Raw genomic sequence first — 24,722 nt, forward strand, 5'->3', positions numbered from 1 at the left:
TAAGCTTAGGATACTTTGTAATGAAGAACATCAAAGGAAAATAATGAACTTCTAAAATGTTTTCACTTTCCCTATTTTAGGGTTTGTAGTTATGTATTTCTAACACAAAGAGAACTTACTTGGCAAGGGGGAACAAATGTGAAGCTACATGAAAATCCTACAGACTTCATGGAGAGAACTCACTGTTCCAATATTTTCAGCACAAAGAAGAGAATCATTTACATATGCAAACAGGGCATATATCAGTATGCATGAATATCAAGTAATTTTCACTCATTTATATCTAATAATGAGAAGGAAATTGTGTTTGTTATTTTTAATCTTCATGAAATACCCACATTCCATTTTAAGGGGGATCTATTTGCTTCTTTGCCATTGACAAGAACCACGTTATAAAGAAACACGTACATACACAGTAACACAAAAACAAATATTTAAAAATAACTACATAAACACAAAATGTGTACAGTACAAATAAAAGCATCTTTAGAAACTTGATTTTTTATTGATCTGTGTTCTATGATTTTCTTTTTATTAAACTGTGGGATTGCTATGTAAATACAGGTCTAAGATAAGTCTGTCATTAGCATGTCCTCTTAACTGGACTTCTATTGCTAATTCTCTTTCAAGTAGGAATGTTAAAGCTATTCCTGACAAAGAATTATTATTTTACAACCTACAAATTTGAAGCTTTAATCTGAGAAAGAATTATAATAATAGGCATTGATTCAACCATTTTCTTATTAAGAGTGTAGTCATCTGGTTGTTTAAGATGATTTAATGTGTGTGTGTGTGTGTGTGTGTGTGTGTGTGTGTGTGTTTGTATTTTCTAGTCTATGATGTTCTTCTGATTGTCATTACGGAGTCAAATATAATTTTGTTTCTCACACCAAATCAGCATAGAGTGACCTTACTGGTAATAAGGTGGTAAGGAGCAAATGAGAAATTTCAGTAAAGCTGATGAAACAATCATCTCTCTTTGAATTGACTTATCAGCCTCAGTCATGCAAGAAATGTTGTTGTTAGATAACATGTAAAAAGATAATAGTTACAAGAGTAAGATATTTTCCAGCTTAGTTTTAGCTGATATGGCTTATCTGTGTTAAGAGGATTCTGAAGTTATCTGCACTGTATGTCAGAGATTTCTATTTCACTCATGCAGCAGGGATAAAGCCATTTTCCATTCAAACATTGGGAGTGCAATTAGCATCAGCCTTGCCAGAGCCTCAGAAGATGCCCAGTGTAATCTGAGGACGTGTTCCTTAGGCACAAACAAGAAATCAAAAAGAGAGAGAGTTTAGGTGTTTTCATTTTGGAGGACTTGCCTAAAATTACAGTGTGTACATACCCTTAAGAAGTATATGAAAATCACATAAAAGGGGAAATTCTTTGATCTGGCATTTGAAAAATTATTAAAAAGCAGAGTAACAGTAGGCTATAAAAATGATCTTGTTTGCAGGCAACATTTGTCTTTGTTTCCCCACTGGAGAAGTTTTGGATGTTCAATTATAGGCCTCATTGCTTCAGCATTATTTTCAACTGAAATGTCAGAACTTGGAAAAGCATATCTAATGTGCAAATTAAGTTTATTGCTGTTCATTTAGTTGTTTATTCTTTGTGATAGAAGTCTTTATTATACCAGCATGGAGAGTGGCCTATCCGTTTTCTCTAGCAGAAGAATGGTGTGCACCATTATGGTTCTATATTTACGAAGAGAAACACCAAGATAGGTAGATAATTGGAGGCTTTGTGGCTTCAACAGGCAGTTTAAAGGATTTGAGGTGTTGAGCCCAGCTTTATTGAGAAGCTCAGCTTTATTGAGTAAACCAAAAGTACAATTTCACAGAAATGACAAAGCACATTGGAATACACTGGTCATATTTTAGTGACTGAAAACAGCACTGAGGAGAAGTCTCCCAGTACTGCTAATATTTTCCTCAGAATGTTTAATTATGCACTCCAGTTTTGCACAAAGAATGATTTAAAGCAGTTTTATAGAAAAGAAGCTTTGATTTAAAAATTATTAGTGGAAGCATTTAATTTTTCAGGTGAAAAAATACATAGTGAATTTGTATACTGGCCAGGAATTTTCTTTCCCCCACCAATATTGAAAATAATGCTGAGTCAACTCTTGACGCTTGAATTCCATAATCCCTTTAAGAAAAAATATAAAAAAAGAAGAAAGAAAGAAAGAAAGAAAGAAAGAAAGAAAGAAAGAAAGAAAGATCAACAACAACAAAGAAAACCCCCAAAACATTTATTTAAGCAAATACAATATCAATGTTATTTTGGTCTTCGTAACAATTTAGTCCACAATCTTTTAAAAATGTAGCACATACCACTCAGATAAAATTTCCAGGTATGTTGAACAGCGTTTTTTTTTAATTATTATTATAATATATAATGTAAAGGAGAGAGATTAATGAACTTCAGGTTTTCACCTTTTGTTTTTTATTGTTCCAGACATTTTTCATTGAACAAATTCAATCTAAATTGGTTAAAGTTTTGTTTAGTTTTGCTTATTCTTAATAAAAATAGGGAGCGTATGGCTAGTCTTTCAAGCTAAGTAGAGGAAGCCAGACAGATGCGTCTACACCACTTAAAGTCACAAAGAGCACAGACTTTGGAATTAAATTAACTAGCTCTATTACTAACTGGCATGAGACCTTGAAGAGTTTGTTTTTACCATTACTGGGGATGTATTCTTTATTACTATTATTATTAACCACCACTTATCAAATATACACTGTGTTCCAAGCACTGTGGTAGGTGCTTTATGTACATTATCTCAGTGATCCCTCACAACACTGTGAAGCAAGTATCATTATCTCTTTCACACAAGGGGAGACTGAGGCATAGATTGCTAAAGCGACGTGAGCATGGCCCTTGTATTAGTAAGTGACAGAACTTTTTTTCATCTTAGAGTTGAATATATGTAATAATAACTGCCTGAGACACATGCAGTTTTACATGACACTATTTCAAGTCCAGTGGAAATAAAAACAGAGTAATTTGCAAAAAGTAGTACTTTTCCTAAATCAGCTTTCACTTATTAGAGTTCAGTATCTGTTTATACTTTTTTCCATTTGAGGTGAACTTTACACATAAAGATATACACAAATCTTAGGTTTATCTTCGCTGAATTTTGGCAAGTGCCTATACCTAAGTACCCCAAACTCTACCAAATATAGAATGTTAACATCACCCTTTAGGACATTCCTTCATGCCCCTTTGTAATCCCTCAATTCCTGCTCCCACCCGATTTATAGAAGCAACTACTGTTAGGGCTCTTTTCTGCCACTAACTTCATACAAATGCCATCATACAGTATATATGTTTTGGCTTCCTTCACTTGGCTTAAACCACTAGTATCTACTTTCTCTTTTTATTAAAAATGAATGAAACAAAACTTTAACCAACAGCAGGTTTAGTCTGTGCAGTAAAAAATATCTTGAACTGTGAGTATTTTTGTCTTCAGTTTCCTTCCCCAACCTGTACACGTGTGTGCCCTTTGTATTTGGTTAGGAATTGGGAGTTTAGTAATATGTCCTTGATTCCATTCTGATGCTAAAAGAAACTATTAGACTCCTCTGTTGCTTGATCCTTCTATTTCTAAAGTGGCACGGTGGTCACTTATGTTCTAGTGCCATTTTTTAGGGATAATGTGTATCATTACGATGTACAAGACCCTCGGGTGCAAGTTCTGTTTTCAGTCTGTGGATCCTGAATGCTCAAGGAAGCAGCTACCAAATTCTTTCAAGCCCAAGTGAGGGATGGGTGTGGAGGAGGGCGGTGCCGAAAGGGAAAAGAGGAATCAGATGAATACAATTCACAGTGATTCTCATCTTCTCGCTTTTATGTTCTCATTTTGTCTTCCCTCACCTCCACATAAATGCTCAGAAGAAAACATCCTCTTTCTGCTAAATCCTGTAGCCAGGCAAAATAAAATTTCCTCATTCCATTTCCTATAAAACTACAGAATTCTTCAACCTGATGATTTACTGTGGCCCAGCACAGAGTTACAGTCGGAGGACAGGGTGAACATTATCTATTTATAAGAAATATAAATACGATGCCATAAATAGTCATTCCCTATTAGGTATTAACAGCTTTGAAACTGAGTAGTTGGCATATCTAATTCATTAAGCAGAATCTAGGGTGCATGCTCTTTTTAAATAGATGTCAGACCCTATTTTGATTACTTGTTAATATAGAAGATCTCTGTTTACATTTTACATTATTACTTGCTAGGGAATTTCTCAGTGCTACCTTGCATGATACTTAGACATATTTTCTCATTTAGACAACTCCAGTGTTAGACAATTACTTTCTCTAGACTGTTCTTTGTTTATTTCTTTTACTCGGGGGTTTCGGTCGTCTTTTCATATTTGTTCCAAATCATTTAAATTTTGAGGTAAAAGATAAATGGGTAATGGTATCTGCAGGTAAACTGGAATATATTGGCTGTGGTTATTTTATGTATAATTGAAATTATGAAATTAAACTATACTCTGCCTGTATTGGAATATACCAAGTGCTGCATGCAGATTTTAATCTGTAAAACACATGTCTGAGCAGATAAAGCTTGCACTTGACTAAGAGGATAGAAAACATCCTAGCCTTATGCAAGTATATGTACAAAGAGGAAAAACATATTATAAAGATTAAAAACTCTTCCATTGCTGGCTTGCTAGAGGAGGAAATTAAAGACTCCATCACACTGATTTCCTTGTTTTTTTGCTATCTCTGTAAAGAGTTTATTTCAGAGATTAGCTTTGATTTTCCTCTATTTGCTTTCCCTAGAGTTAGTAATTTTCTTGTTTTGTTTGCTTAATTTTCTGTGGACTTGACAATAGTTCATTCCTCAATTTTATCTCTGTTGCCTCCCTTCACTATCAACCTGTCTTTGTGTATGAGAGCCCCGTTGCCTAAACATCATTCCTTTCTCGACATGCTCCTTCATATTGGTAGAATGCATCTTCCAGTGGATTTTTGAGAAAGAATTCAAGAGGAATGCAATGTTTTGGGGTTCTTTCATGTTTGAAAATGTATTTATTTTATGCTTACATTTGATTGATGGCTTAGTTGGAAACAGAATTCTGGATTAGAAATCATTATTCTTAGCAATATGGAGATGTTACTGTGTTCTGAAAGCTGAAACCATCTTGATTCCTGATCTGTTGTTTATGACATCGTTTCTGTCTGTCTGCATGTCTCTCTCTCTCTCTCTTGGTTGTTTTTTCCCAGCGTTCCACAATTGCCTGATGATGTGCTGTGTTGGAAATCTATTTTCAGCCTCTATACTGGGCATTTGGTGCACTTTGTCATCCTGAAAACTCATACTTCTTTATCCTGGAATGTCTTCCTGGATAATTTAATAATTTATTCCATTGCTTTGTCTAGAATCCTTATTATTGAAAAAGTTAGATTTCCTAAACTGGTACTCTAGTTTATGTGTGTATGTGTATGTATACATGTATGTATCTGTGTGTGTAGTTTATTATATTTTATATATTTATATATTTGGATAGTAGATACAGTTTTTATACATATGTGTGTGTGTGTGTGTGTGTGTGTGAATTGTGTATATTTTTGTTTGTTTCTCTCTCCTAGTATCCATTTTATATCCTTTTTGTTCTACCTCAGGGAATTTTTGACTTTGCTATTTTTTTTTAAATGTCTAAGTGTCCTTTTATTTTCTGACTGTTCCTTTATATAATACCTTGCATTTTTTCCCTCTCTGAAAATATTGCTCATAGTTTTTCTTTTATCTAGCTTAGTTTTTCCTGAATGGCCTCTGTGGTCCCAAACTGCTTTCTTCTCTTTCTTTGTTTTAATCCCTACCCTTTAGTAAGAGATATACCAAGATACTTTGTGAATCTTAGTTATTTGCTCACATTTAAGAATAGGGCACTAAAAATCTTATAGAAAGCTCTGATCAAGTGTATGTGTGTGGGGGGGAGCATTTAATATTGGACTTCACACTAAGATGATCTGGCCAGTATATATCCTTGGAAAACTTAAACACACTATGTTTAGGATTTTCTCTTAGGTTTATCAGAGCCCTAGGACAAGTGTCGCCCACTTCCCACCCCGCTTCCCTGCCCAGAGAGCAAAGGCCCAGCAACCAGCATCCTCAGAGCTATATGACATTACAAGACATGGATCTCAGCCCTTACTATATACATGTTCCTTAATTTCCCTGTTTTTAGTTAAGATTCCCTCATCTTCAACTATGCTTGCTACCAAGCAGTTCGGAGACTCTCCATTTCATATCCTCTCAGGAGAATAATTTGCCAATCTTCTACTACACTACAGAGACCCAAGTGCTTCCTATTCATAAAGTCCAAAAGGGAGTTTGACATGTTCAATGAATTTTCTTCTCTGCCTTCCTCACAGCCAGCGTAGGATATTGAGCTTTATTGTAGATCAGTTAGAAATCATTTCATTTCGTTCCAGTTTCTCAAATTTTGTCTCCCCTTTTGATCTCTGTTTTGGTGGATTTAGGTCTTATGGAGAACTTCTTTTGGCTTCATTTATTAGATGTTTATAAAATACTGAAAATAAACACTGTGTTTAATCAATTATCTTCATCAGGATATTGTATATCTTATATTTTATAGTGATACTATTTTTCTCTACTAACATTTACAAAAAGTCAAGATTTGGTCATTTCTTGCTTAAACAAAATTTATCAAGAAATCAATAAAGCACAATTTGGTACATAATAGGTCATGAACTCAAATCTACCACTTGTGTTCTAGGTATGATTCCCTTTCATGTTCGGGGACAATTTCCTCTCTGCCTCTCTGTCTCTGTCTACCTCAGTCTCTCTTTCATCTCTATTATTTTGTGTAACACACCATCCCCACCAGAATACTTTCATATTGTTATTCTCATCATTTTAAAAAAAGACCTTTTCTGACCCTGCTTCCCTTCCAGCTACTGCCATATTTGACTATTCTCCTTTATATCAAAATTCTTCAAAAATTTTCTATGTGGGCTTGCTTTTCCAGTCCTTCTGGTCAGCTTTGTTTTGAGTCAATGCAACCAGGCTTTTCCCCTACCATTCCATCAGCACTGCTCTTAACAAGGTGACTAGTAACCTCCACATTGTGAAATCCAGCAGTCAGTTCCCCATCTTCATTTACTTAACCTGTCAAACTACTGATCACATCCTTCTTGAAACACATTCCTCGCTTGGCTGCCTACACGCTGCATTTGTCAGGTTTTCCTTTTACATCTTAAGTCACTCCCTTTCCGTTTACTTTGCTGGTTCCTTTTAATCTTACCCATTTCCTAAATTTGGAGTGTGCCAGGGATTTGTTCTTGAATTTATTCTCTGCCATATCTACTCCCACTCATTTGGTGAGTTAATTCAGTTTCAACATGTTAAATACCATCCACAAGCTAATTCCAAAATGATACACTCAGTTCAGATACCTACCTCATTCCCCAAATCCACCCACAAATTTATCACCTTCACTTACCAATTTACAGTATGCTAGTATTGGCCTCCTGATTCTTACTCCCAAAACTTACTCCTACCGCAGTCTTTCCCTCTCTATTAGTAATAGTCGATAGTGACGTTTGCCCTGTCAAATCCTTTTAGTCATTTTTACTCCTTGCTTTCTTTCAAACCCCATCTCCAATTGTCCAACAGATGGCCTCAGCACCAATAAATGTACAGAATCTAACTACTTCTCACCACTGCACTTACTAAACTTCAGTTAAACCACCACCATCTCTTTCCCAGTGTGTTGCTGTAGCACACAGGTGCTTCACCAAGTTGATTTTGCCTCCAAGGGGACATTTGACAGTGTGGAGATATTTTTGGTTGTCACAACTGGAGGATCTACTGACATCTAGTGGGAAGAGGCCAAGGATGTTGATAAATATCTTGGAATGCACAGGGCAGCCTCCTCACCTCACTCTGAATCCACCCATACATACATGCAACGAAAAATTATCTGGCTCAAAACGTTAATAACGTTGAGGTTGAGAAACCCATTCATACAACCTCATGATTTGTCTTGATTCTATCATGTCTCCCTTCTAGAAACTAGAATGTTTTGCCTCTTAGATGGAAGTCCTCTAATAGTTCCTCAGTTCAGTGTTTTTCATTTGCTTAGTATTCATACAGATGTACATCTGGAAGAAGGTAAGGATTTTATACTAATTAAATGGTTTTGAATAAAAGATTGAATAAACAATTGGTATATTTTTATGTTAAGGATTTAACATAAAAATGTTTGCAACATGAAGGACAATATTCTGGAGAAAAGAAAAGCACAAAAAGAAAAGCAGAACTCCCCAGGATTTTTCTCCAGAAACTTGCCACTTCCCAAGCACTACAAATTAGGAATAAAAAAGAAAAAGAAAAAATAGCAGAAAATGCCTCAGGCAGAAATTTCGGTAGCCTCACAGTGCAAGGAAGACAAAAATTGGGGCTCAGAATTAGCCAGATTAAATGAAGCCTACTACACAACTCGACCTTGAGTGGAGACACCTAAAAGACTTTGTCCCGGCAATGGAAACAGAACAAATTTGACCAGTGTTTAAAATGACCGACATTCAGACTCCATTCATATCCATTCCCGACAGCACTCTGCTGTTTTTAGTTGACTGATTAAAAAAGTAAATTTTCTTGGAAAAAAATATAACAATAAAAACATTTACATTTCAATGCACAATGCTGGTATTCAGTAAAATGTTACCAGGAAGAGCTGGAACCGGGACCAAATGATCGAGACCCAGAAGAACATCAGACATTAGCAATAAGTCACAGCTGATAGGAATATGAAAGTTATTAGACAGGGGTTCTTAAATAATTGTGATTAATATGTTAAAAATAGATGACAAGATAGAAAATTTCAGGAGGGAAATGGCATGTATTAAAAATCAGTTGGACAGAGAAAAACAAATACCATATGATTTCACTTATATGTGGAATCTAAAAAAACAAAACAAAGGAACAAACAAACAGACTCTTAAATACAGAGAACAAACTGGTGGTTACCAGAAGAAGGAAACAAACCAGACGGAGGGATGGACAAAATAGGTGAAGAGGATTAAGAGGTACTAACTTCCAGTTATAAAACCAATAAGTCATGAAAATGAGAAGTACAGCCTAGGGGGTATGTGTTATAACACTGTGCAGTGACAGCTGGTGACTGCATTTATTGTGGTGAGCACTGAGTAATGTCTAGAATTGTTGAATGACTATGTTGTGCACCTGAAACAAATATAATATTGTGTGTCAACTCCACTGCAATAAAAAAAGAATCAACTGGAAGTCTAGAACTGAAAAATATAAAAGCTAAAATTAAGAACAATATAGATTGATTTAATACCAGATCAGATACGGCAGAGAAAAAAATTAGTAAAATGGAGGATGTGTGAATAGAAAAGATCCAGACTGCAACATGAAGAGAAAATGCAATGGGGAAGACAAAAAAACAAAAACAAAAACAAAACATAAAGAGTATATTAGAGGGCGCCTGGGTGGCTCAGTTGGTTAAGGGACTGCTTTCGGCTCAGGTCATGATCCTGGAGTCCCAGGATCGAGTCCCGCATTGGGCTCCCTGCTCAGCGGGGAGTCTCCTTCTCCCTCTGACCCTCTTCCCTCTCGTGCTCTCTATCTCTCATTCTCTTTCTCTCAACTAAATAAATAACATTTTTTTAAAAAAAGAGTATATTAGATATGAATAATTCCAAAATATGCGAAATTGTAGTTCCAAATGCAGTGGAGAGGGGAGAAAGAAAATGAGGGATGAGCAGTATTTGAAGAAATATTTGTCAGAGATTAAAAAAAAAACAACTGAAAATGACAGCAGTCATCCTAGTCAGGGAATTATATGAGCCCTCATGAGAATAAACATGAAGGAAAGTCTAAATAAGCACATAGTAGTGAAACCAAAAGAAGAAAAGAAAAGAAAAACTATCCTGATAAAAAAAGATACATTATCTTCAGAAGAACAACAATAAGACTGGCAGTTGTGATAGCAACAGAAATAAGAAAATCCAGAAGACTGTGGAATGGCTTTTTCATGGGCTGAAAGACACTAGTAATAAGAATTCTCTTCTCAGCAAAAAAATATCCTCCTGAATGAATACAAAGTAGAGATGCTTTTGCACAGACAAAATCTCCGAGATTCCATCACTATCAACTCCACTCTAAGAGAAACACTGATGATGTTCCTATAATTAGAAAAACTATGATCCCAGATTGAAGCATGTGAATGGAAGAAGACATTAAGAACCATAGAAAGGGCTAGTATGTTAATAGGTATGTTAAATTGAGATTCTGAGGAATTGGGAAGAGGACCAAATTTAAAGTATTTATTTGTAGTCTTCACAAATTAACTAGTGAGAGAAAATATCAGAAAATGTTGTCACCTATTTGAAGTGCTATTTATACACTAGTTGCCTTTATATTGGTATCTTAGCAACCTTTCCTATAATGTCATAGACAAATGAAGGCTGAATTCTATGTTTGTACAGAGTAAGAATGGTTTGGTGATTTTTTTTTCCCTATTTTGTCCATTGTTTGAGAGAAGTTGGTAACTTCAGAAACACCTGAGAAGTTATTATTCTGAACAGTGACACTGAAAGATTATTACTCATAGATGAAGGTTTCAACTGAGTTGAAGGTACAAAAGAAACACATAAAAAGGGACCAAAAAGAATAAGTTCTGGATAGTCAGGAAAGGCCAATCCAATTACACATTGAATTGCCATCCCTTAGTTTCTAAAACTGTAGTTAGGGATCAAAATATGTAATAGTGTGTTTGGCCATTGATACAAGGAACAAGTCTCATTTGTGTTTAGAGAAATCATGCTAAACAGTTCTGACAGAAGTTTTAATATCAGTTCTCATGTGTCCTGAGGTACTCATAACTAAAGATGTGTTCTGGAAGCATCTTTGGCTATGATGACCATGTGAATTTGAGTAAGGCTAGTCATCAAAAGCATTATATATCTTACTAAACCTTTCCTTCTACTTCTTAAGAATAGGATTTTTTAAAAATAATTTTTGAAAGATTTTATTTATTTCGGAGAGAGAGAACAAGAGAGCACAAGCAGGGCTGGGGCAGAGGGAAAAGCAGACTCACCACTGAGCAGGGTGCCAGACATGGGGCTCAATCCCAGGACACTGGGATCATGACCTGAGCCGAAGGCAGATGCTTAACCACTGAGCCACCCAGACGCCCCAAGAATAGGATTGTTAGGTCAAGCTATTTTTATATGATTTGTATCTCACTAAAATAGATTGAAAATGGAAACATTAATATTATGTAATTTTATGAACTCTTCATGTATGTCATTCATATTTAGAATAATCTTCAAAAAGTGACATATCCTCATCTCTTTAGAAACTGAATGGGAAAGATGCCTCCTTATTTTGTATATAAATATTTACTAATTTCATCATTTTCTGTTTTTCTTTTATTATTATTAAGAATAACAAACAGGAAAGTAGAAAAAATAGTAGAAGGAACTCCTATGCACCCTTCAGTCAGGGTTGTTAATCATCAGCTCATATCCAACTTTGTTTCATCCATACCCTCACCTACTACTTCCTCAACATCCACCCCAAATATCTAGAGGCAAATCATAGACATCATAATTTCATGTATAAATATTTCATAATGTATCTTTAACAGAAAAGGGAATCTTTTTAATATAAAAGTAAAACTAGTTTTCTTATATTGCAAAGTTAATAATTATTCCAGAATTAGAGCTCAAATTTACATGATTGTCTCATAAATATGTGTTTCTATATGTATATGTGTGCCAAATAAATACACTCAGATAAGCACATATACATGTGTATATGAATGTGTGTTAATCCTCTTCAACCATGACAGTCATATTTCCAAACGTTGTTTTTCAGGATCTCTTATATCCCAAAATGTATTTCTTTTTTAAAGATTTATTTATTTATTTGAGAGAGAAAGAGGGATAATGCGTGCAACGCAGGCACGTGCATGAGTGGGGTGAAGAGCAGAGGGAGAAAGAGAGAGAGAATCTCAAGCAGACTCCCCTCTGAGTTTGGAGCCCAACTTGGGACTTGATATCACGACCCTGAGATCATGACCTGAGCTGAAATCAAGAGTTGGACTCTCCACTGACTGAGCCACCCAGGCACCCCTCTTATATCCTAAGATGTAATAAGAGGTGTTAAACTGTTCCATATCTAGTTAGTGTAGGGAACCTAGATTAAATACACTTTAAGAAGTTTCTTTAATCCAGAATTTCTCTGAGCTTTCAATATGCTAAAATGTACTGTGAAACTCTAAAAGCAGATACGGTATACAGAATTAATTAAAGTTAAATAACCTCCAAAGTCCATTTTTGTGTATTTATTTTTGAAGCATTACCAACCAATGACATTTTACTTGATAGGACTTTTTCCTGGATCTAAAGCATTAGAGACTTTCTAACCATATATTTACATAAGTTGGATTTTTTAAAAAGAAATTTCAGATTCAAATTTCAAAACCTGAGGCAGTATTTCTCAAAGCATGGTCCCTGGACTAACTACATCAAAATCAACGGAAAAGATGGCCTGTTAAAAATCCATATTCTCTGTTTCCTTCACAGACCTACTGAATCAATATTTCTGGTAGGAGTAAAGGAATTCACATTTTTAACATGTTCTCTGAGAAGGTGTTTTGCATGCTAAAATGTTTAAATTACTAGACTAGAATTTCTACAAATACTTAAGGAATTTGCAAGAAGAATGAAATGATACAGAATGAAAAGGAAACAACTATATTTTGTTTTAAGAGAAAGAGGCTTAAAGAATTTCAAAGTCTCATAGATTAGATAAAGTCTAGCACAGTTGACTTCTTTCCTTTTTAATTTGTTATAATTCAGGCCATAATGATCTCACTTATCCATAAAAACCAAGAAGTGCTTTCATGTTAATCATGAGCTTCATGTTATTACACCTACTCTACTGGTAAATATGGACTCCCAGGACGGAAGTAGAGTAGATGTGTGTATATACATCCCTCTGCTCCCTGAGACTGATTTGAATGATTTGAAAAAAAAAAAAAAAGAGTCTCTGATCTTAAAGTTTCTTAAGAGTTTAAGTGTTTGCACAGGAGGACTTGTTAATGAACTAAAGCATAGTCCTTGTTCTTTTCCTAAAATAGCATCGAAGATTCTGTATATTTCTGCCGCACAAGAACCACTCTCCCATTCTCCACAAGTGTGATTTTTGTCTCTGTGGGGTATCCACTTCGAATTCTGAGCCCAGAGCTGTGCGTGGTTGTCGAAAAGAACGCTTTTGGGGAGCAATCAGCAGCCCTGTGGCTCTTGCTGAGCCACCTACACAGGATTAGGACAGGTCTGCATGTGGTGTGGCGAGAGGAGACAGTAGTTGAAAGATTCCTTGCCCAAGCACCCCCTCACCCACACAGATACTCACAAGAAACTATACTCAGATAATCATGTATCCCCTTCTTTTGGATAAAAAGTCGATTCTCATAGAAGCTATTTCTTTTTATGTATAATCTATTTTTTCACCCTACAGATACTGGTATGTCTTTATACCATTGCCTCTGCTGCATACTTTCAGTGCTTCCCATTTTCTGTCAGCAAAAAGAATACGTTCCTTAACATGCCATCCAGGTCTGGCTACATCGGTGTGCGGCTCAGTCACATAGGACCCTGTACTGAGAAATGCCCCATTTTGGCATATCGCCCTGATGTCACTGTCTTGAAATTCTTAGTGCTCTTGTCTCTGAGGTTGTACTTTGTCAGTGAAATCCGATGGGACAGCGGAGCATGCTTGTAGGCAGAGGAAATATGCTGGGTGGTAGCAGGTGCACCTGCTTAGGGTGCAGCAGCAGGACAGGCTCAGGCCTGTTCACCAAGCAGACCGTGTCCACGTGGTTAAGAGTTGGTACCATGTACACCCATATGCCTCATGGCAGTCAGGAGTGCTGAGGCCCTGAGAAGGTGGGCACATCAGGACCTGGGCCCAGACTGGTGGAGGGGATGGTCACAGCAGCCTCAGAAGCTTCCATGGCCAGCTGCAAGGGCCTCAGGAGAACAAGGGACTCAGAAAGCAGTCAGCGCTGGGATCCAGTATGAGGGGTCCGCTTGCTCATCTGTCCCCAGAGTCTGTCCATGTGATCTGTGTGATGTTTGCAGAAATATTAACTCTTCAACCTGAGCACCAGGACAGGAACTGCCAGGGTTCAGGCAGTAAACTTTGTCAGTAAAGACTCACAAAATAAAAGCCTGCACATGAGCATTGCAATGAGGCGTATCACAGAGTTATTCACATTCTTCAAAGAGTTTAGCATCCCTGGTTTTAAAAAATTGTCCAGCATTGCAAAGCTAATATCCAGAAGCTTAGAAACAGAAATTAAATTTAAAGGTTTTTCCACTCAATGGAAAAGAACACTATTTTTATACAAAGCTCCAGGTGAACCAACTATTAATGAGTGTTACCTTGTAATTGAAGATAAGGCAACAGAATGCATAAATAGGCATTTTGGATTATACACAAGTCATAAAGGCACTTTCAGTTTCTTGTATAGCCTTCAGAAGTTACAGGGTATGTCAGAAGAACATTAAATTTCCATTGTTTAAATTTACATTTAAAATTTAATTCAGACTTACACAAAACAGATTTGTATGAAGAGTTAAATCTAGAAAAAATTGTTCTGTGGAATTATCAGCTCTAGATGTTCTAAGATTTATATTTCAAAATAATTTATCAGCACTGTATTCCAATGTTGTCAATCCTATAAACTACTCTTTACAGTTTGGTAACCTTTATATCAGCAGAGAAAGATCCTTAGCAAAATAAAAAATTATTGAAAAATATTTGTGATTTTACATTTGTCATGAGCGACTGATGCCAATTAAATCAATTGAAAATGAAGTTGCTTAAAACATAAATTCCAGTAAGTAAATTTACAGAAATGTGAGAAAAAGCTTAGAGCAAGCAAGATATAACTTTAATAAAGCATTATTTAATGTATTATATAAAACTAACACCAAAAATATTTTTGCAATTTGCAAGTTTATGCTGTGACTCATATTATCACTATTACCCTATTACGTTTTATAAGTTATGCTACATTTCTAAAGCAAGTTGCTTTATATTTAGTATCTTTAATAGAACTTCTTTATTTTTTGGCCAAGGCACCCTACATTTTCATTTCACACTGTGACTCACAGATTATGTAGCTGATCCTGAAGACATCTTAATTATGTCTTTTACTGTGATGATTGCCCACTTTTTATGTCTTTATTGTGACTATCACCCAGCTTCCTATTTCCCATCTTCACTCCTGTATTATACTCTGTCTAATACTAGGATTTCCAGCAAAACGACTGCTCTGCATCTACCATCCACGTTTCGTCTTCACACAGACTCTTTGTAAATGCTCCTGCCTCTCGCCAACATAGGCATCCTTCCCCCACCTGCCATGTTTACCTAGCTAATTCCTATTTGCCTTTTACCCTCAGCCAAAACAACTCTTTTTCAATAAACTGACCCCTCAGGATCCCCCATTTTAATTTATATTTGATGTTGTTTTTTTTTCCCTCCCGACAGATGGCTGGAATTTGGTAGGTGCTCAGTAAATACTAGTTAATAGATGAATTAACTAGTGATGACATCTAAACATTATAAATTATAATACAAATATTTCTTATTCATGAAATGTTAGTCATTATTACTGTACTACCAATGAGTTATGTATGCAGGGAATGATTTGTCTAACTTTGCTATTTTGTGGTGCCATAAACGGAAGGAGTTGCTGTAATTTTTAATGTTTGAAAATTACTTTAATTGCATGATCTAAAACTTTAAATCAGAGCAGTTTTGCACTACCAACACATCCAATTAGCCAACTCATCCTCCCATAAATGTAAATAAGACATTAGTGATACATTCTTTTCCAAAAAACTACAAGAAGAAAAATATTTTCTAGTTCTAAAAAGGGTTCTCGAAACCCTTACTCGGGGAGAGAAGTGAAGAAGGCTTGGAATTAGGAATGGATGTAGTCCACAAAATCATTCTTCAAACTTTTCTCCAAAAATAATTACAAAGTGTATGCATCTAATACAATAAAGGAAAGAGCATTTTTAAATTATGCAAACATAAAAAATAAATACACGAACATAAAGATATACATGATGTCAGTTGAGTTCGATTTTCTGCATTATATGCAGAAATATAAAATGTGCTTTTATTTTTCCATGGCTCTTTTTATCAATATGTACCTTAAAACCCAAAATTATTAGATCCTACAGGGTTAAACTTTATCTCACGAATGATCTTTAGAGAAAGAGATTTTCTAAGTTCTCATGTCACAATTTTGAAACTTCTTTAGTACGATATTTTTTCAGTATTATTTGCACAAACCCCTAATTCTTGAATGTAAATTCCTTAAAATATATTTTATTTTTAGTAAAATAGTGTGTATCTGAATCGAAATGTGTGCGCAGGGCTTCTTTATGGTTACTGAGTTTGCCCTTTCAGTCAATTCTTAGCCCTCTAAAATCGAAACTATTTATTTTGTTATTAAAAAATGTAGTCAGATAGGATCTATCACTATGAGTCTCTTTTAATCAGAGAAATATAGGACTCTCGAGTCCAACTAGAACACTTTTGGAAATGACCTTTGAAACTTTGGTCAGTGAAATGCTAGGACTTGTAGAACAGCGGTTGGCACTGTGACTGATGCTTCTAGAGGGAAGTGTTTTATGACAGATGTATAATTCTAGCCTTGGAAAATCTGGATAAGAGAGGGAAAACATACATCTTTCCTCTTCACATTGTGTCTTTAGATAAAATACAAAATTATTATTAGAGGTATGTCAGAAATAGGATAAATATGATATTCACACTAGTAAATATACACTTATGATTATAAATCTCTATATAAACTATTGTGTTAAGATCTTAATGGCATCGTTTTTCTCATAGTATATGAAATTAACACGGGCTAGAGCTGCAACCAATGTGTGGACTGTAATGTTGCACCTAGAATTTCAGAATAAAAAAAAACAATAAAAACTGTGTGGTGCATTTTTCATGAAGGAATACTGTCTTTTGAAGTCCACGGTTTTCTATCAGCTATTTATTTTTATATAAAATATGAGTAAAACCATGTCCTTTTATTATAAGTAATAAGCCACACTGATTAATGCAGAAACATTTGAAAAGGGAATAGAATTATTCATACTGAATATAGTAGAACTCCAAGTTATATTTATACAATTTCAAGCAATCGCAAAACCATTTAAAATATGTATTTTGTTGCCATATGTCACATTTTATAAGCTTTTTGTAATAATAATACTTTTTCTCAACAGAGAGGACTGTTATTACCATTCCACCTTCCAAAATGGACGTTACAGTTGGAGAGAGTATAGTCCTACCATGCCAGGTGTCCCATGACCCTTCCATTGAAGTTGTATTTATATGGTCTTTCAATGGAGATGTCATAGACTTAAAAAAAGGAGTGGCTCATTTTGAAAGGATCGGAGGAGTAAGTTGATGAAATTTTTAAGTACTTAATAAAATAAATCAAGTCTTTCACATGAATCAACATCTTTCATAATTATTCTCCCCATACTTATTTGCATGGATAACCACTGTCTGTTTATGAAGCTGCATCTGTTTTTGTTTTATTTTGTTTTCTGTCTTTCATAGAAATGTTTGTGTTCTAGAAGCAATTATAAAACGGGATAGGAAAAGGGATCATATATGAGCAACTACAATGATACTAGTATATCTCCTAATTTCAGAGGTGTCTCATATTTAATATTTATCCAGCTGTAAAAAAAATGGGACCTGCTGGGAATTATTATGTTTTTATCCCCCTTTCATTTTCTATCTGCAGGAATCTGTTGGGGATTTGATGATAAGGAATATTCAGTTAAATCATTCAGGAAAATATCTATGCACTGTAAAAACAACTCTAGAAAGTTTATCTGCTGTAGCTGATATCATTGTTAGAGGTAAGCCTAATGATGGGAATAAATGAGCACATTATTTATTCACAGACAGGAATGTTAATAAGTCAGCGGTAGATCTTTGAGTAACCAACTACATCATGATAAAGAAGTGAGATAAAAATATAGATTTTTTTTTATTTTCTAAACTTTAAGACTCCATGGCATATGTAGTGTGGATATGGATATTGAATTGAGTAGGTTTTGTGTATTTTTAAGGAATGGTCAGACTCAGTGGGTAGTGCCAGTCCCTAAAAGTTAGGCATGCCTTCTATTTGTGATAAACCATTCTCATCAGAACAGGGTCAAAGTCATATATTTCTACAGTTCTCCTTTATATAAGCTGCATTTACTTGAGTTACCTTTTGAAAAAGGAATATATGAAAGTTGTTTTCAGTTTTTGAGATTTGCTCCCTAACTAATGATAATCATCCGTTCCATGATTGGAATTTTCTTTCTTTCTTTTTTAAGAGGAAGGGGGGGAGGGACCGAGGGGGAGGGAGAGACTCTTAAGCAGGCTCCCACGCCTAGCACAGAGCCCAATATGGGCCTCAATCTTACCACCCTGAGATCATGACCTGAGCTGAAATCAAGAGTTGGTTGCTTAACCAACCGAACCACCTAGGCACCCCAGAATTTTTATAATCTTCAAAGGAAGATTTCTAAATTAGTCTATCACCATGTAAACTGAATTAATAGGGCTTTATCTCAAATAATTTGCTAAAAGTACATTATGTTCAGTATTTTATCTTCTAACAGATAAGAATAAACTGCCCCTATCCCAAATAATGAATTTAATAATTTTCAATATAGTTATCAATGAACATATTTTTCAAGGTCCGCCAGGTCCCCCTGAGGATGTAAGAGTGGAACACATTTCCAGTACTACTTCTCAACTAAGCTGGAGACCAGGCTCAGATAATAATAGTCCCATTCAAATATTTACTGTTCAGGCTCGGACACCATTTTCTGTGGGTTGGCAGGCTGTTTCGACTGGTAAGTGACACCAGTGTTTTCGGGTGATTTTTTTAAAACAGATTTATTTGTTTGTTTGATCGACTGATTGATGTTAAGTGGTGCCAGTTTTGATGCCTGAAGTGCCCCCCCCCCCTTTTTAGTTCCAGAAATTCTCAGTGGCAAGACCTACAATGCAACAGTGGTTGGTTTGAGTCCTTGGGTGGAATATGAATTTCGTGTTGTTGCTGGGAATAGCATTGGGATTGGAGAACCAAGTAAAGCATCAGAATTGTTAAGAACCAAAGCATCAGGTAAGAAATTAATGTCTTCTAAACATGTGGAAGATCCTTTATGGTATAGTTCTTAAAGAAAACAAATAAGAAGTATTTTTATGGGTCTTGTGGTATATTGGGCCCCAAATCAGAGGCAGGAAACCAGCAGCTTTCATTTTCACATTTTTATATATACAAAGCAAGGAGTATTTTCTCCTAAATATAAGTTCAATAAGACATGATTGTAGCTAAGCAGGCATGTCAAAAATAAGAGTTTTTCAGAAGCTGTCCTCTCATCTCATCAATTTTCTAGCCAAACTGCAACAGAGAATCTGTAGATTTGTACATGCAAATGAGTTACTGCTTGTTTCATTAAATGTTGTAGCCAAGAATTAATTGAGACTCTGTAGGTGCAATCAGCCACACATTTCCATCTATTTCTCAACTCTGACCTAGTTGCAGCTTCATTGAGCAATAGTATAAATTCTTTCCCATGCAAATGAGGTAAATCCTAAGCTCATTTAACAGAAGCACTAACTGAGCATCAGTTGGTTCACTGAACAGCAAAATACAAGTGGAACCTGGTCAGAAATCACCCCTTCTTAAGTTTTTTCAATGGATCCTCTTTGTTCTACCCCTAAACTTTACATTCAGGGTAACATTTGATCTGCTTGCTGCATGCAGCTAACAAAGTTCACATTCTTATTCAGTCATGTAAATGAGGGATCACTCTGTTGTCACTGGCTTAGCTTAACAAGCACAAAGTACTTCAATTAAGTGTGCACAACTGTCAGATGTCATTAAAGCTTTTTTTCAAATTAAAGATAATGTAAGTATTTTCCTTATAGGATTGGGACTGAAAAACAACATATTTGACAGTACAATCTTAAATGAGATCATCCTAGAAGTTTAGAGCTGAGAGGAGAATCTTTCATTTTACAGAAGAGGAAAAGGAAGACTGGGATCTTAGCTGACTGTTTCAGATAGTCAGGATTTGAACTCAGACCTTCAGACTTGGGCACTGGCATTCTCCATAACCATGGGTCTTAACCTAGATGAGCAAGAGATTGGCATAAGGAAATGTGTTAATATAGAAAGTCCCAGACCGTACCATAGACTGGCTGGAGAAGACTCTCCCAGGTGGCCTATGACTCGCTGTTACCTTGAGTTTTAGGTTGTTTTTTACAGCTGATTTATATCACGGTAGCTTTGGGCAGGGTTGTCTCTAACTGTAAAATTTTACAGTAAAGCTTGTGCACTACCTTCTATTGACCACTAACACTCTTGTCTCAGTAGCATGATGAGACCTGGTGTTCATAATAATTACCCCGAGTTTCCAAATCATACTGAAGTGTGTCCTTTTTTTTTTTTTTGGTAGCTTCTTAAAGACACTTCTTCTCAATATGGTCTTGGGTTTAGTATGTTTCATTTGAAAAAATAATTTAAAAAAGGAGTTTTATTGCCCAGAATATTGGAAACTGTGTAGAGAGTAAATTAAAGTATAATTTAAAATAATTTCCTTATGTATCTACACTATTTAATGGTCCTGGGAAAGTGTCACTCTAAGTTGTCAAGTACCAGAAACCGTGCAACTGTAGAACCCACACAGATTTATGTGTTTTTGGCCAAAGGCCATGGAAGACTTAGAAAATAGGGTGTAAATACAAGGCAATCTTTTAAGTGCATTGTGATGATCAAAGCAGACAAAGGGCAAATTTGAGTATGAAAATGGGTAATGTCTGATAGGTGCTATTATTAAAAAGAACAATTAGACTATTATATCACTATATTGTTTATAAAGTTAAACTGTATCAAAATCTGTATCAAATGGCAATAATTAAAATAAGCAGTCTAAATTTGTCTGCATGGTCTCCACAGTGGGAGAAAATTTTGAAGTGGGCAATTAAATATTATATATTTTAATTCCTGCCTACCAGTCAGTAAAACCCAGCATACCCAGGCACTTCCACCCCCCCACCTTTGGATCTTGATCAAAAATGACCAAATATAGATAATTACATATAATTCAACCTTTAAAAAGTATATCATGCAGATATATCCATTATCACAGATTTAGGATACATCTGCCATTATTTTGTGAAAAGGATTACATTTCAACACTTTCACATATATAAAGTAAAACCCCGTTCTGATTATATACTACAACACCCACACATACAGCTCTCATTAATTTTGTAATTTACCTCAAACTACTTATTATTTGTCATACTAGTTCTCACAAGGGTATACGTGAAGGGCATAATTGGTTTTCTAATTCATAAAATTGATCAGTGTCTGGAATGTTCTACCACAGAGCCTTAGAGTCCTAGAGTTAAAGGGAGAAAATCGCCTCTGTCACATCCTTGACAGGATGGCACGTGAAAGCTTAGAGGAAAAGTCTTTTCTGTTCTGTACTGAGAGAATGTGAGATTCAAACATAAAGTTAGAATAACAAGAATTTATTTACTTATCTATTTTTAAGAATGCATTTTTAAATGTTAAACTATCTTGATGACAAAAAAAGAAAAATCATTTTAGTTTGTTTATTAAAAAAAGAATTAATTAATAGGCTGCCTCAGTAACTTGTTTACAGCACAACTGTATAATAAGGCACTAAATCAGCAGTGTCACTGTTACCATCTGAATGGAACATCATTTTGCCAATTAGTAGATGATGCATAATAATGTCAAATACACGATGTTACTCGATTTTTAATTAATTTTGGAGCCAGGGTGCTCATGTATCAAACACAACTGTGTCCTCTCTCTTAGAAATTTGGATATGTGTAAACATAATTTATGTTCATTAAAAATGCAAGACTCTCACAATGTGCAGCATGAGATTTTCAAAGGTGAAATCTAAAAACAAAATTCTTCCTAATGAAGATGTACTTTAATAATTGCCATCCCACATTTCTCTTGGTTGCTTTCAGTCCCTGTTGTGGCACCAACAAACATCAATGGAGGTGGAGGAAGTCGGTCGGAACTCGTCATTACGTGGGAGGTAATTTTCTGTCCAACTGAGTTATTTTGAAAGAAAAAGATTTAGCTGGCCAGGAAAAATACTGAAAAACAAAAAGATTTATTTGATCACTACTGAGAATATATAAAAATACATGGTATGAAAGACTCCTGATGATGAATTACTTAGAGGAGGTATTAGAAACTTTTATTTCTACTAATGTGAGAGAGTGTAACTAACTCAACACATTTCTCTCCCAAATATAAGAAAAACAACTTCAGGGTTTATTGAATGTTTGTCAGTAGCATTTCAATTGTTACTTGATGGACTAGACATTTTTGTATTTATTACTTCTGGAAATAATGCTCTTACACACAGTTAGACTCCATAGAGTGCAGGTGGAAATAACTCTTTTCCTATCACTGTTCTTTAAACACCCCTGCGTCCAGACAAAAACTTAGGCAGATGGTATAGCTTTTATGGCTCTTATCCTTACAAATTAACATATAGGCTCATTTTTATACTTATTAAAAATTTCAGCCTGGTTTATTATCATAAACTCTAGACTTTTCTCCAACCTAATGTTTTTCGTTTCCAGTAGCTTGGGCTTGCCACAGCCTGAGGATTCCACAGTGTGAAAGGGAATGTATAGTCAGTCTCCATTCTGCTGTTGAATTTCTCCTTACCTAATCCCTATGTTACCTCTTGCTTCTCCGGAGTTGTGGTGGGTTAGGGCTGAGAGAAGAGGAAGAGTACTGAACAGGTCCTGATGGCTGGTACATTTGTAATTTGACTTTGGAGTACTCCAGAAGTGGCAAATGGCCGGACACTTATTTTTTTTTTTTATTAAGTTTTTAATTTTGATTCCAGTATGGTTAACATATAGTGTTAAATTAGTTGCATGTACAGTGTAGTGATCCAGCAATTTATACATTACTCAGTGCTCATCATGGTAAGTGTGCTCTTTAATCCCCATCACTGGTTTTGCCCATCCCCCCACCCCATCCACTTCCCCTCTGGTAACCATCAGATGCTGTTATTTTATAGGGTAGTTGTTTTTTTGTTTGGTTTTGTTTTTTGGCTGGGGGGTGGGGCATCCAGGAGATCCCTCACAGGGAACTTCTAGTTACAATTCCTTGGTGCAAGCCCAGCTGGCTGCTGAAAAGTCTCAGTGCCTGGGGTCTGGTGGTCCATGGCCAGTCCCTTCTGGTGGAGGTTGTCTTTCTCTTCTAGATGGTCTCTGTAAGATAGAGTCCCTTTCAAAGCTTCTCATGGGTCCCTTGCATGGGATCCACACTTACCCTCAGCAAACATATCTTTGTTCTATGTTCAACGGGAGTATAGTGCATGCCTCTTAGCCTCTCTCTTCACTCTGCTACCATGTGTTGTCCAGATCTCTCTCTCCTTTAGAAGTTTCTCAGGCATTGTCAGTTAAAAGAACCTATCTGTCCCAAATTCCGGAGAGCACATACCAAGTGGTTCTTTGTGAGGCCTCTTCACTTGGTTAGGCAAAGAATGAGAATTGGCCCCATTACTTTCCCTTGGTAGAGGGGTAGGAATGCACAGCTTTTTAAAACAACTCTCTCAGAAGAAATATTTTCCTACTGTTGTCTCCCTAAAAAACCGAACACTCCTTTGATATACCGTTGTCATAGAGGAGAGGCTAAATTTTGCCTATAAATGGTTTGATGTCTCTCTTTGGAATGCATATCATGTCATACCCTTGTTGTCAGCTTTGAGCCTCAGCTATAACTGATAAAAGAGCCCTGCCCTGTTTCATTGCCTGTGTACATGTTTTTGACATTTTGGTAATAACTTTCATACTGCCAAAACATCCACTTCCTCGGACATTTTAATATTATACCTAAAAGCATGATGGCCATAGATGTTTTAATTAAAAATCATCCTAGCTGACACGTACAAGGGGGGGTTCTCACTGGGAGGCAGGGTGATTTTATCTCTCAGTAGACATTTTACAATGTCTGAGGACAGCTTTGATTGTCACAACTAAGTTGGGAGAGTGTTGTGTTTGGGCAGAGGCCAGTGATGATGCTGAACATCCTACAATGCACAGGACAGCCCCCACCACAAGGAATTATCTGGCCCAAAATGTCAATAGTGCTGAGGTTTAGAAACACTGTTGTTGAATGAGAGTATTCATTGTATCTATAAATGGTTTTGCAGTAGTAAAAGGTCCATTTTATTCCTTACAAAATTCCATTAAAGATGGAGAGAGAGAGAGTGGTAGTAGTAGTAAACTCTTTTTATCTGTGAGTAAACTTAGGCACAGAGATGTTGTTTTCTCAACGTTGTAAGTGACAGAGCCAGAAACCAGGTGTCCTTTCTTCTGGACATCAAGTTTCACACAGACATGGTGAGCCCAGCACAGTGCCTGGAATGTGGCATGGCCTGCCCGAGTACTGTTGGATGGGTGGATGGTGCTGAAAGAGAAGAAGCTCTCAGAGGCCTGAGGCAGAAGGGACTACACTCACAGAGCACTTACAGAGTTTCTGTGATGCGCTGGGCATTTCATGTCATTC

At 35.9% G+C, this 24,722-nt stretch overlaps 1 protein-coding gene across 1 annotated transcript in view; it reads left to right on the forward strand.

Annotated features, from left to right (window-relative positions):
• The window catches only part of CNTN6 (contactin 6), a 273,814-nt gene that overhangs the window by 230,341 nt on the left and 18,751 nt on the right, over nt 1–24,722 (forward strand). The window contains 5 exon segments of the mRNA XM_027587787.1: nt 17,350–17,525; nt 17,880–17,997; nt 18,829–18,987; nt 19,110–19,259; nt 22,154–22,224. Of these exon segments, the coding sequence (XP_027443588.1) occupies nt 17,350–17,525; nt 17,880–17,997; nt 18,829–18,987; nt 19,110–19,259; nt 22,154–22,224 (674 nt within the window).

The sequence above is a fragment of the Zalophus californianus genome, chromosome 1 (assembly GCF_009762305.2).
Source record: "Zalophus californianus isolate mZalCal1 chromosome 1, mZalCal1.pri.v2, whole genome shotgun sequence".
NCBI lineage: Eukaryota > Metazoa > Chordata > Mammalia > Carnivora > Otariidae > Zalophus > Zalophus californianus.